The sequence below is a fragment of the Panthera leo genome, chromosome B1 (genome assembly GCF_018350215.1).
Source record: "Panthera leo isolate Ple1 chromosome B1, P.leo_Ple1_pat1.1, whole genome shotgun sequence".
Lineage (NCBI taxonomy): Eukaryota > Metazoa > Chordata > Mammalia > Carnivora > Felidae > Panthera > Panthera leo.
In genome coordinates, this window is record NC_056682.1 from 130,778,593 (window position 1) to 130,790,980 (window position 12,388).

At 34.5% G+C, this 12,388-nt stretch overlaps 1 protein-coding gene and 1 long non-coding RNA gene across 13 annotated transcripts in view; one reads left to right on the top strand and one right to left on the bottom strand.

Moving 5' to 3' along the window:
- SNCA (synuclein alpha) overlaps positions 1-12,388 on the top strand; it is a 154,144-nt gene that overhangs the window by 93,161 nt on the left and 48,595 nt on the right. For 4 of the 7 annotated variants that reach the window (XM_042935896.1, XM_042935895.1, XM_042935894.1 and 1 more), the window contains exon 6: positions 9,119-9,195. The exons of 1 other annotated variant lie outside the window; for it this stretch is intronic. In XM_042935896.1, coding sequence (XP_042791830.1) covers positions 9,119-9,180 — 62 coding nt within the window. In that variant the 3' untranslated portion in view covers positions 9,181-9,195. Of the gene's footprint in view, positions 1-9,118; positions 9,217-12,388 lie in introns of those variants that run through there. 2 more of the 7 variants (XM_042935902.1, XM_042935898.1) reach the window with 2 other exon arrangements.
- LOC122218046 overlaps positions 1-12,388 on the bottom strand; it is a 263,924-nt gene that overhangs the window by 11,261 nt on the left and 240,275 nt on the right. For 4 of the 6 annotated variants that reach the window (XR_006201823.1, XR_006201822.1, XR_006201820.1 and 1 more), the window contains 2 exons: positions 9,368-9,560; positions 5,653-5,728 (listed from right to left, as the gene is read on the bottom strand). This is a non-coding gene — a long non-coding RNA (uncharacterized LOC122218046). Of the gene's footprint in view, positions 1-2,893; positions 2,991-5,652; positions 5,729-9,367; positions 9,583-12,388 lie in introns of all 6 variants that reach the window. The other 2 variants (XR_006201825.1, XR_006201824.1) reach the window with 2 other exon arrangements.

Below are 12,388 nucleotides of genomic sequence, written 5' to 3' on the forward strand. Positions count from 1 at the left end.
CATGAACACAAAGTGATGTTGTGTACTGGCTACATGCTTCAGCTTCCATAATGGTTAATTCCTTCCATCCTCATTAGTGATTTTTCTGAGCTTTGGGATTTCCTATATTGTCTAGAGTATAAAAGCCTATTTATCTAAATGAAAAACAAAGACTAAGATATAACAAATGTGAATGAAATATAAATGGCTTTATCAATTTATTGTAGCAGAAAATGGATGTTTGAGAAATTAAAGCTGACGCTAGATTATATAAGTGCTTTTTAGCTAGAAAATATCCCATGTCAAGTTCTATGTACTTTGGGGTTGAGAAAGAAATAGAATTTATTTTTATGCACTGTCATCTGTTTTCTAGAAGAGCTCTCTGATGAAGGAGCACCATGTAAATATAGTAGATATGTAATTATAGGCTTTCTTGACCTAGTTCCTAAATAATAGATGTCATTTTAGGAACGAGTCTAATACTTTCCTTTTGTTCCAGACTATATTCAGACACATAGCCACTCTGAATCCCAGAGTGGGACCATACTGTTCACATACCCCGTTTAGTCCTCATGCATATAACTCCTACCAAGTGGACCGTAGGATAGTGACTGGCTGTGCCTACCCAGGTTCATGGTGTTTATTATTATGGTTTCATGGGGAAAGGCAACACTTACAGATAAAGTGGCATGGAGAAGAATAATCCACCAGACAACTGACCCATTGATTTACCATCTCTTCTCTTCAAATGGTTTTTTTCTGAAATTGCAGCTGGCACAGGTCAAAGTCAAGTTTAAAAAGCTGTGGTTCTCCACAAACCACTATCTTCCTTGGCATAAAAGAGCTTAAGATCTTAACCATTTCCTTCCTAATGGTAGTAGTTTGTATTTTCATGTTCTGTTAATAGTATTAAATATAATTATACTAAAATATCAGCAAATATGTAAAATAGGGTTAAAAGGGTAAATTAAATGGGATATCTGTGTTAACTATAAATAATGAAAATGATGATAGTATGCATGTATAAAAATAACCTATTGTAGAGAAATGGGCCACATTATAAATAAAAACACTTAGAAAACAACACTTTTGGGGTGGCTCAGTTGGTTAAGCATCCAACTCTTGATTTTGGCTCAGGTCATGATCTTGTGGTCCTGAGACTCATCCCTACATGGGGTTCCACTCTATGTGTGGAGCCTGCTCAAGATTTCTCTCTCTCCCTTCGCCCCTCTCCCCAAGTCATGCATATTCTCTCTAAAATAAAAAACAAGCAAACAACAACAAATACACTTTTTAAAAGAGTACAATTCAGTCGTAAGTCAGGAAACATATTAATAGATGTGTCTGTAATTCGGATTGTTTCCTCTGTGTGCATGTAAGCTTTGTCTTTTTTTTTTCTCATAAATAAGATTGCCAAAGTAGATAGCATGCTTTTTTTCTATACGTGTTTCTAAATGGATTCCTCAAAAGATGGATGATTGATTAGATTCTCTTACCCTGTGAGAATTTATAAAAAGTCCCAGTTAAATCAGCTGGGGCCCTTATTTATTTCCTGGGGCCCTAAATAGAGGGAGCCATTCCTGATGTATGTTGTTCCAAAATTCACAAAACCAATGTGGAAGTTAGGCAAAGAAGCTGATGTAGCCCAGTGAAGCGTTTGCCTGCTTGTTTGTGATTATACAAGCACAATTAATGTGTAACATATGTTTAAAACTTCTGTAATAAGGGCTTTTTTTTTCCACATACTGCATCATAAAAAAGACTAGATGTCAAACAAATTCAATGATGGAAAGGATATGAGTGAGAACATTAGACTAGGCAATTGAGCATCGCTGTTTTTCACCACAAATCTGTTTCATGCTTTGCTCACTTAACGCTGAATCCACTTGAACTCTGATGGCTAGATTATATTCTTTGGGATAAATTTTTGTGCTCCCATATAGTGCACAGAATAGCATTGATCATCGGTTATTTTCTTGTCTTTGAAGACCTCTCTTTCATAACCATCTTAGAATGTTTTAATCATCCTTAAAGTACAGCCAAAGACCACCATCCCTGGTAGGGTTCACATGGACAAAATGTAAAAGGGATTTTAAGTGAAGGTCATTTTAGTCCTCAGATAATGTTAATCACATTGAAAACAAATCTGTCACTGAACAGAACTCCAAATACTAGAGCCATTTGCCAAATGTGATCTGTTAAAATAGGAGTTCTGGCAGTTAAGATGAGTGTTCTGTCACACATGAGACCATTTGGGTCTCTGAAGATTTATATGAATGCTTAGCTGTTATTGAAACATCTCTTCATAGATGACTTACTAAATGTCTGTTTTTGCATCAGATGATGGTTTACAAGTTAATCTCTTGCTCTCAGTTACACACACACACATGCATACACCCATACCCTTTCTTCCCAAATAGCTTATAAAGTGGGAGAAAAAGACTTTGATTTCTGACTGTGTGATTTGATAATATTACACAGGCTCTCTGCTCATCATCTGCTGGTCACACAGGCAAAGTTTATGGTATCAATGATACTGAAAACAATGCATATATTAGGAAATTAGCAGTCTTCCGAAATAAGTTTTATTGTAGTTTTAAAATTACCCAATGTTTTTATCTCATGCTTTATAATATTTAATAATAGAACTGACAAATTCAATTTTTAACTGAACTGTTCAGAGTAACTATCCATAGCAACCCCCTAGCACCCAAATTTCAAATCTTCTTTTCCTGCTGTAAATAGTTTGCCTAGAATAGGTAACATGGTCAGCTCCAAAAAAATCCATATCAGGATTCATCGCATTCAAACAGAGATTGTTTTAAAGGTGATTTCGTGCCAAAGCTGTCAGTGAGTCAAGCACACCTTAAAAAGTGACCTAGAACAGTGAATTCCAACCTCTCAAAACACATACCTATTGTTTTTAAAGATATCCTTGTTCTTTCCTGATACATTGCATTATACACATATTCCTTATAGTCACAGAATGTTTATATTTCATTTCAGCATCTCTGAAATAAACATCTATATTTTAATCTTTCTCATTCCATCAAAAATGTCTCATGTAGAGATACTTCTGCAAGTTACATACTGTGCTTACAACACTAGGGGTGAAAAGAGGTAATAAACAAAACTCCCAGTGTAAATGTGTGGGAGGTGTTTGAAACTATAGACTGAAACGGTTCCAACAAGAAATACATTTGTCCAGTCCAGATTGCCTTAGCTTCCAGATTAAAAAAATATTTTGGGGGGCATTGTATACCTGATTTTATTAAATGGCTGGTTCTCTTTTTATATACACAGAATTTATATTTCTGCCTATCTTTGTAACTGGTGCCTAAAAGCTATTATTGAATAAATGGCTAGCAATAAGGACCAATATCTATACAAACTCACCCTTTATTTGGGTGTAATTCACTATTTTCAGGTGCTAATCGCCTCTAAGAATGACAGCTGCAATTAGTTAAATAAACCGTATGTTTACTATTAGAGCATTAGGCTGTTTATAAGCCCAAATAACTAATAAAATTGCTATCTCCTATTATTACTGTTTACATTATCAGATGCTGAATTTTATGGCCTTTTCCAATTATTCCACTTAATTTTTTGCTGCTCATCCATTTGCTGAACATCAAAATAAAACCAGTCAAAGAGAGAAGGGTTTTTAAAAGCCTAGACAACTGTACTTAAAATGAAAATAAATGCCTTATTTGTAAACACTTATTTTTATATTGTATATTATCTAGGCCTTTTAAAATGTATTATTCTTATAAGTCTAGGATTCCTATAACATTTATTTAGACTGGATGATTTTTTTAAAATTGCTTTTAAATTGCTTTTGAAATTATTGAAGAATATAACTCTGCATTCCACATTTATGTCCAAACATTTAATTTTAGCAATTTCGCAGGCTCCCTAGAAAACCATCATTTACTCTTTTACAATGTAAGGAATATATGACAAAGGTCATCTTTCAACTTTCTCTAAACACTTCTTTTCTATCCCCTTTTGTTAGGAATTCTGAAAGACTAAATTTTGTCTTAAGTTTCACAAAGCAATTTAGGAGAATATTTAAGCTGGAATTCTTTTAAAGCTGTTATTTTCAGGACACATTAATATTGCATGTTTTGGGGTTATATATGTAATGAAGATCCCAAATTATTGGTTAAATAAGATTTCTCATTTGTTAAATATATTTACTAATTTAAAGTTATGAAAGATATCTAAGTGTTTATACTTTTTCCATGCTAATAATCATAAAGAGTCTTACCCAGTGGTCATATTGGCTATACTTTGTGGAAATTTTTTTTATTTGTTTGTTTCTTGTTTGTTTGGGGTTTTTTGTATACAAAGAATTCACATATTTGCCTTCCTTAGTGGAGCTGATGAAACAAAAATATAACGAATATATTCTGAGTTATATTTGCATTTTATGATAATTATGTTTAGAACGAACCTTTAAAATCTTCCAATGATTTACTTTACATTTGTATATTTCTAAAAGATATACTTTTTACTGTCAAAATATGTGACTTTTTAGTTCTACTCAATGTTTTTAAATGTGGGTCTACAAACAGTGCATTTAAAAAAAAATTTATCAAACAATAGAGGACAGTTGCCTGAGCCCCAATTGGAGACAGAAATGGATGGCTGAACTTTATCACTTTAAACCCCCCACTGTTATACAACATGGCCACACAAGTGAGCACACGAACCCATCTGAGCCTCAGTGCTATAAATGTTTTAATAGTTTTCTTGAAATCTGCAAATGGAACAGTCCACAGATGATGCCTCCTCCTTTGAATGTCATTATTATGTCCTTTACAAGTTAATTAATAAAAAAAAAAAAACTTAGATGTTTCATTAGCATTTGATGAAACCTTATTATGCCTTGATATTTTGATTCTGTGGGTGAATAAAAATCCTTGGAGAAATGAAAATCTTGGAACATGTGCAAGAATATCCACGAGGTATCAAATACAGTTTTTAAAAGGTTTGCAAACATTTACTATTACTTTTAAAACGTGTTACATGTGATTTAATAGAAAGTATCATATAGTTTAACTTGTTTCGAGATTAAAAAGTAAATGTTTACTTCTTTGTTTAAAATGGTAATTCTAGTGATGAGAAAAGCAATTTGCCCATTATAGCTTAGTTAAAAATAATCTTTATCAGTTACAGAATGTAGAATTACTTCATTAATTAAGGTAATATTTCAAGTAGCTAACCCTAAAAAAAAAAACAAAAAATTTCCATGCTCTGTTCCGTTTCCACATAAACTTATTTGTTTCATCTGTGGTGGGGGAGGGGTGGAATCTAGCCATGGCCATAAACTCTACTATATCACTTTCCTCTCCAATGCATCCTACTAGATCCATAGGGAAGTAGGAGAGATAGAAGATGGTTCATGATAGTTCATCAATATCACAAGAGAGAAAAAGATACTGGTAGCACATGTTGTGCTGACAGCAGCATATGCATGCCAGTGAGAGCATACCAGTATTGTCAAATCAGTTGCAATTTTTCATGGTTGAGAATCAAATGAAATGCTTAAATGTATTGAGTCATTGGACTTAGTGACTAATTACAGCTAGATTTATGGCTGTGCTAAAATAAAGCTACTTAGAAAACAGACTAAATTCCCTGAGATACCCAGCCTGACTGATGACTCACCTTAAATTTGGAAAGCATCATTTATCCTCACTTCTTTGTTTGTCTGTTTGACGGCTTGCCAGTATCCATTAAGTAGCTGTGAGGAAAGGGAAAAGTGCTGTGTGGGTGCATGACAAGACACTGGGATTGATTTGTGGCTTTTGATAATTCCTGGATGCTTTTATCTGCTTTAGTATAGAAACAGATCTGCAACTGCTGATAATCGCTGGCTGTTACTATCCCAGGCGTCACTTACTTAACCCAAGTAACTTCAAATCTGACAGCCTGAGGATAGACATGATTCCCCTCCATTGCAGAATTCCATCTGCAGGGCCTGAGCCTCCCCTCTGGCTCCCCACTGATGTACTGGAATCTCCAAGGGTATCTCACCTGTGCTTGAGAACAAGTCTGCTCACTTTTATCTGCTTTGCTTTGCTTGCTGAAATCTGCTGCCCCCAAGTTACTAAGGGAGGAATCCTTCCACAGCCACCCTGGCCAGTGACCTTGCTTCCTGTGCCCTCAATCAAAACAGTGCCTTCAGCATTTGCTGTGGTTCTCTCTCTCTTCCTCCTTAAGCTCCCTAGAACCAAGCTGGCGAACAGACTAACAGACTACTATTTACACTTTTGCACCTCTATACCAGCACTTTTATCCTCCTGAGACTACCTCCCTTTTATCATTTTTTTTTTTGAACAAAGCATCATAAAATAGATACTTTGAGCACATAATGAAAATAGGAGCCTGTTAGGCATTTGGATTCAGACAATCCAGTTTATGGAAACTTCATACAGGAAGGTCACATTTAAATTGAGATGGAAAGAATGAGAAGGGGCTGACTATGTGATGAGAGAGAGAAAGAGCATATGAAATTTTGGGGTGGGGTGATGGAAAGGCGAGACAGAAGGCAGGACATGTGAAGGCCTTGAGAAGGGGAGAATCTGGTCGTTTTAATGGCATGAAAGGGGCCAGACTAGCTACAAGCTTTGAGAGAGAAAGGGACAGAGGCTATAGATAAAAACGACCACAGGTTGTATAAGTTATAGTAAAAAGGATTTATGTATAGACTGGTGGGAAGGCATTTAAAATTTCTACAAAGGGGATTAATATTGCCCAATTTATGTCATTTATGATATAAAACCAAAAATGTATGAAAAACAAGTTTTTTTAAAAAAAGGAACAACAAAACCGTGGTGATATTTTTGGATACAAAATGCTTATATACCCATTTTCACAATGTAAAAATCTTTTAATATAAATGTGAACATGTATGAGCTTAGGAATATGAAGGTTTATTGGGGAATATTGTTAAAGGTGGGATTTATTACATGAATAAAATTTATTAGGAGGAAACTTCTCAATATCTATTGTTACTGCATGCACATTTTTTGTCTTCTTAGAAAGCTGTGAGAAATTATTAAGTAATGTCCATAAAATGCTTTTCATTTCTTTGAAGAAAGCAACATTATAAATAGAAAAATTGCAACTGGTAAGTCCTGACAGTTTCCAAAGTCCTCATTCAGAAGCAAAGGGGAATTTGCTTATTGAAATTGCTCATATTCAGCTAAGTTCTCAAAAGCATTTGTTTTCATAAATTTCTTCAAAACATAAGGAATCTTGAGTTTAAGTTATTAAAAAAATCTGACTGTATTATATTTTGAAAAAAAAAACAAAACTATACTTATAACCGTATCATATAAAATGCTTTATATCATAGTGAAAAGGACTACCATTCTCTTTGTGCCTTTATAAGCATATCTGTCTGTGGCATCACAACTATCCATTTATTGAAGGTTCTCAGATCTTGACCACATGCCATAATAGTAATGTTTTAGCTACTGTTGTTCATTTTACATAAGCCTCTTAAGAAATAGACCCAAATTGGCACAAAAACAGTAGATTATCAGTACAAAATTTCATTGTTGTGTACTTTTTTTTTCAAAAAAAAAATGTATGTTTGGGGCATCTGGGTGGCTCAGTCAGTAAAGCATCTGACTTCAACTCAGGTCATGATCTCATGGTTTGTGGGTTCGAGCCCCACATCAGGCTCTATGCTGACAGCTCGGACCCTGGAGCCTGCTTCAGATCCTGTGTCTCCCTCTCTCTCCCTCTCTTTATCTGCCCCTCCTCCGCTCTCTCTCTCCATGTCTCTGTCTCAAAAATAAACATTTAATTTTTTTTTTAAATGTATGTTTTTCATACTTTCATCACAAATACAAATTTCTTTGGCTTTAAGCAATAAAGCCCAATGCTTTTCTCTTAGAATATCTCCCTCCTCCTTTGTAAGTTTTATACTTATTCACAAAGGACTATTCCAATATCGGATGCTATTGTCTGTGGTTCTTCCTGGAGCAAGTGTTAATTAATCTCTGTGGGTGTGTATGTAGACTAGAGATGGGGGAGAGGGGAGGGGGGGCAGCTGTCAAGGGAGTTGACCTCATCTTTATAGGAGAGCAGACTGATGTTCTATATAAAAAGCTTTTGGAAAAGGAAATGGAGCAGCCACTTCCCAGGGGCTCCCCCAGTAGTCAGAATCCTTCATTGCTTTAGATACTCTGGCTTTTGTTCTTCTGAGACAACTTGATTGGATGGGTTGCCATTGTTCTTGTTCATAATTTGGCATATTTTTACCTGTGCTCTTCAGAAAAGATGCTTGGGATAGGATAGATGCATGCTTTCTCTGAAAACACCAAAGTACATAATACATTCCAAATGGAAAGGGAAATGAAAGAGAAAATATATTTAAAAAATAATTTATAGAAACACCCCATGGGATGTATGTTTTTAAAAATCCATCTAATTTTCTTGCTGAGTTCCTACTAAGTGTATTATATTGAGGAGAACTTAGATATCTAAAAAATAGTTCATACCTTTTTATATATTTACTTTTCAGTGCGAAAATTTCCAAAGAATTCTACTTACTGAATTCGGGTGACAAATTATATTACTTGGGGAGATTATAAATAAAACATTTTATGAGGTTTTAGGTAATCTAAAATTATATAGAATATCAAAACTAAAAGAGGAAAAAATAATTCAACAATGCTTCGGGTGAATATAGAAAATGGCTTTTCTATACTGTATTATAGTTTCAATAGTAAAAAATGTCTTTCAGACAAAAGTAGCATGAATACAAGTCAAAGATTTTGTTCAACTAATTAATATAAGAGCCAGGAAGCCGGTAAGATTGGTTCAAAGGAGAAATTGAGGAATAAAGATTTACAGAAACAGTGAGTCAAAGAAATGCTAAAATGAATTGGCTAATAGATGCAAAACTGGTTGATATTTTACTTGTCAATGAACCTTTGGAATTGTGTGTTCTACTGAATGAAAGTCTGCAATTTAACATAAAACTTCAAAGTGTTTGGGCTCCAATCAAATAGTTAATTACAAAGTCTAACAGCTCTCGTCTCTTAGATAATTTAATTGTTGGCAAGCTGTTTAAAAATATTTTAAAAATCTATAGTAATCCTTTTTCTTTGTTCCCCAGCTTTAAATTTCCTCATGAGCATAAGTGCTATGAAATTTTTAAATAATAAAGACATCCCATAGGCTCCTAAACACCTCCAAAAAGGCATTCTAGTCTATGGTATGTATGTGTACTTACACATTTGTTTGTGTATTTGTATATTAACTAAATAAGTGATGCTTAGAGACTATTATTAATTGATTTTATAGCAGATGGTGTGGTCAAGAAAGAAAGAAGGAATAATGAAACATTATTATAATAATTACTTACCTTGTATTCAGTTTGTTTTCTTTTTCTAAATTCTTTAATAGAAGTCAGAAGGTAGCAGTTTCTGGGAAATGTGGCAAGACTTAAAAGTCATCTTCAGGAGAAACTAGAGATTTTTGAGTGAACGTTAAATGGGGAAAGTGTTTCTTCTTCAGTGTCTCTTGTACTTGCGTTTGATTCATAGAAAGGTCCTCACCTGTTAAATTTTAAAGGTATTGCTGAAAGGGATACAGACTATTAATGAATCCCACTAAAATTTTGATGGTTTAGAAGATACAAATATTTTCTCATTTGCCTGGAATTCCAATCATTAATGTAAACACTGGTAGACAGATTAAACACAAGTAGCATGCTGGTATGCATGTATCCCTAAAGGTACACCCACACATATCCAGGTGTTCTTTGAAAGGCAATGTGGCCTGGTACTGGAGAGCATGGCTTCCAGAGCTCACATACTTGGTTCCATTTCCTATAAGTGGATTGAATTGGGGCAAATTAGTTATGTTTGTAGAGTGGACCTCATCTTAGTACCTACATCCTAAGATTATGGGAAATAGCCCGATGAATAACAAGTAGTAAATCGTCAAAAAAGCATTAGCTACCATTATTACCTGGCCTATAGTTTCATTCTATAATCAAGGTACTTTAACTTTAAGCATTATTTATACTCATTCATTTTTTGTAATTTTGAAAAACCACTTTTTTTTTCCATTGTTAAATACTTTATAATTAATGCATTCTTTTTTATCCAGAATGGACCATCTGTAATGGTTTTGGGAGACTTCTGCAAGGAAATTGAGGCTAAGGACTAGAGGCCACTTCACTGCCTTGGATGATATAGTCACTGGGATCAAGGTTTTTGTAGAAGTGTAATCTCTCAGAAAAGCTGATTACATTTTAATTTTCCCCAGAGAAAAAATCTTTTCTCAGAGAAAGCAAATTTAATAGCCAATGAATATAAATTTTGCAATAGCAGGTAAAAAACAAAGAGTCACTTTTAATCCTAACAAATCATCCTAAGAGCTTATTTTTAAAATTCAGATTCTTATTGGTTAGCCCCCCAAAATTCTGATTTAGTAGTTAACCATCAAAGCTTAGAAATCTGCATTTATAATGAGTACCTCAGGTGATGGGCATGCATATTGGCTTTAATGTACCATAAGTGCTTATACATAAAAAGAAAATAAATTAAAAAATTTAAATTTGGCATAAACATTTAATATCAAAAATATATATTTGTACGTATTATACAACAAATCATATTATGGGGCATTAGTATCTATTTTTATTTGGATCTGAATCCTAATTTCTGCTATAAATCACCAAGGGATTGCTATTTTACACAATTTAATTCAGTTTATTTTTTAATAACTCTTGGTTTTCTATTTTCTCCACTGGTGTCTTTATATATATTTATTCATTTTTAATTTTTTTTGGCATTATTTGCTAGGCAAAGAACTATAGAAGATAAAGATGAATATGATTTTATCCCTGCTCTTAGGAACTTAAAACCTCCTAGAGGACATCACCTACACCAATAATCTTATGACAGTTTATGCTGAACTAGATCCATGGGGAAAGCATTTAGCATGGCACATAGCAAAGGGAGATTAGCTCTGACAGAGGATATCATGGAAAATTTTATAGAAGAGGTACAGTTATTCAATGATTGTTTTTACTAGGTGCATTTATTATTCTAGAATCTAAGGATATGGTAATGATGAAGACTTTAGGTCACTCTTCTTAGATACCGTCTCTTCTGGTGGGCATGAGAACTGGCCTTAGAAATAGGTAACTAAGGAAATTGGTGAGGAAACCAAAGTTCTTATCACTCAGTTTGCTTGCTTTTATTTGCGTTTTTATTTTAACACAGCACAATGTAATAAGATATCTTCCAACTATCCATGGGTCAACTTTGGTTGACATTCCTGTAACCAAGAGCCAGGTTCTCTGATCATTACATTAACCTGGGAAGGCCCCCCCCATCCCCAAAAGTAATGTTGTACCACTCTCACGCTAATGAATTATCAGTTTGCTTCTTGTTTCGTTAAGTTTTCACATCTCACGGTGGTGATCTAGTCTAGGTATAACTTTAGCATCTTCATCACAACAAGCACCTGATTCATATTTTTTTTACTAGCTCAGTTGAAATCTGATTAGATAAGTACATTACAGGCTATAAAATGTGTGCGAAATTCATAATGACCTCCTTTAAAAAATGTGCAGAAATAAGATTAAAGCACATTTCCGAGATCTTTTTGAGAATATCTGTATATCAGAAAATTTGGCTGAGAAGCAATCTTTTTCTTAATGTATTTTTTTCTCTTCTGAACATGAAGAACTAAAAATACTTAAAGATGCAGAACAGCAACCTGTCTCCAGTGATCCTCTCTTAATTAATGTGGTGATCTATGTGGAGAAAAGGGACAATTGCAAGAGTCCCTTAATAATTATCTAGCCAAGGGCTTCAGATAATTACAGCAGGAAGATTTTCAAGACACAAAACACTATGCCAAATTTGACCTCTCATTTGATTCAGGCATTTGTTTTAAAAATCTTTTATTTCGGGGCGCCTGGGTGGCTCGGTCAGTTAAGCATCCGACTTTGGCTCAGGTCATGATCTCACGGTTCGTGGGTTTGAGCCCTGTGTCGGGCTCTGTGCTGACAGCTCAGAGCCCGTAGCCTGCTTCGGATTCTGTGTGTCTCTCTCTGCCCCTCCCCTGCTCACACGCAGTCTCTCTCTCTCTCAAAAATAAATAAAAACTTAAAAAAGTCTTTTCTTTCATGTTGATGCTTATGCTTCATAAAGTCAGCCTGATATCAGATGGATCAGGAAAGAAAGACAGTGCTCAGTTCACAGTTGGAGGATTTCAATATAGTGAACCAGGCTTTAAAAAAACCAATAGTGAGGATAAGAAGATGTAGTGGAAAGAAAATCAAGTAATGCTCCGGTAGGAATAGGGAAACGTGGAGTGGAATAATAAAACATACTCAAAATAAGAAGTATTAACTCTTGGCAAGGGA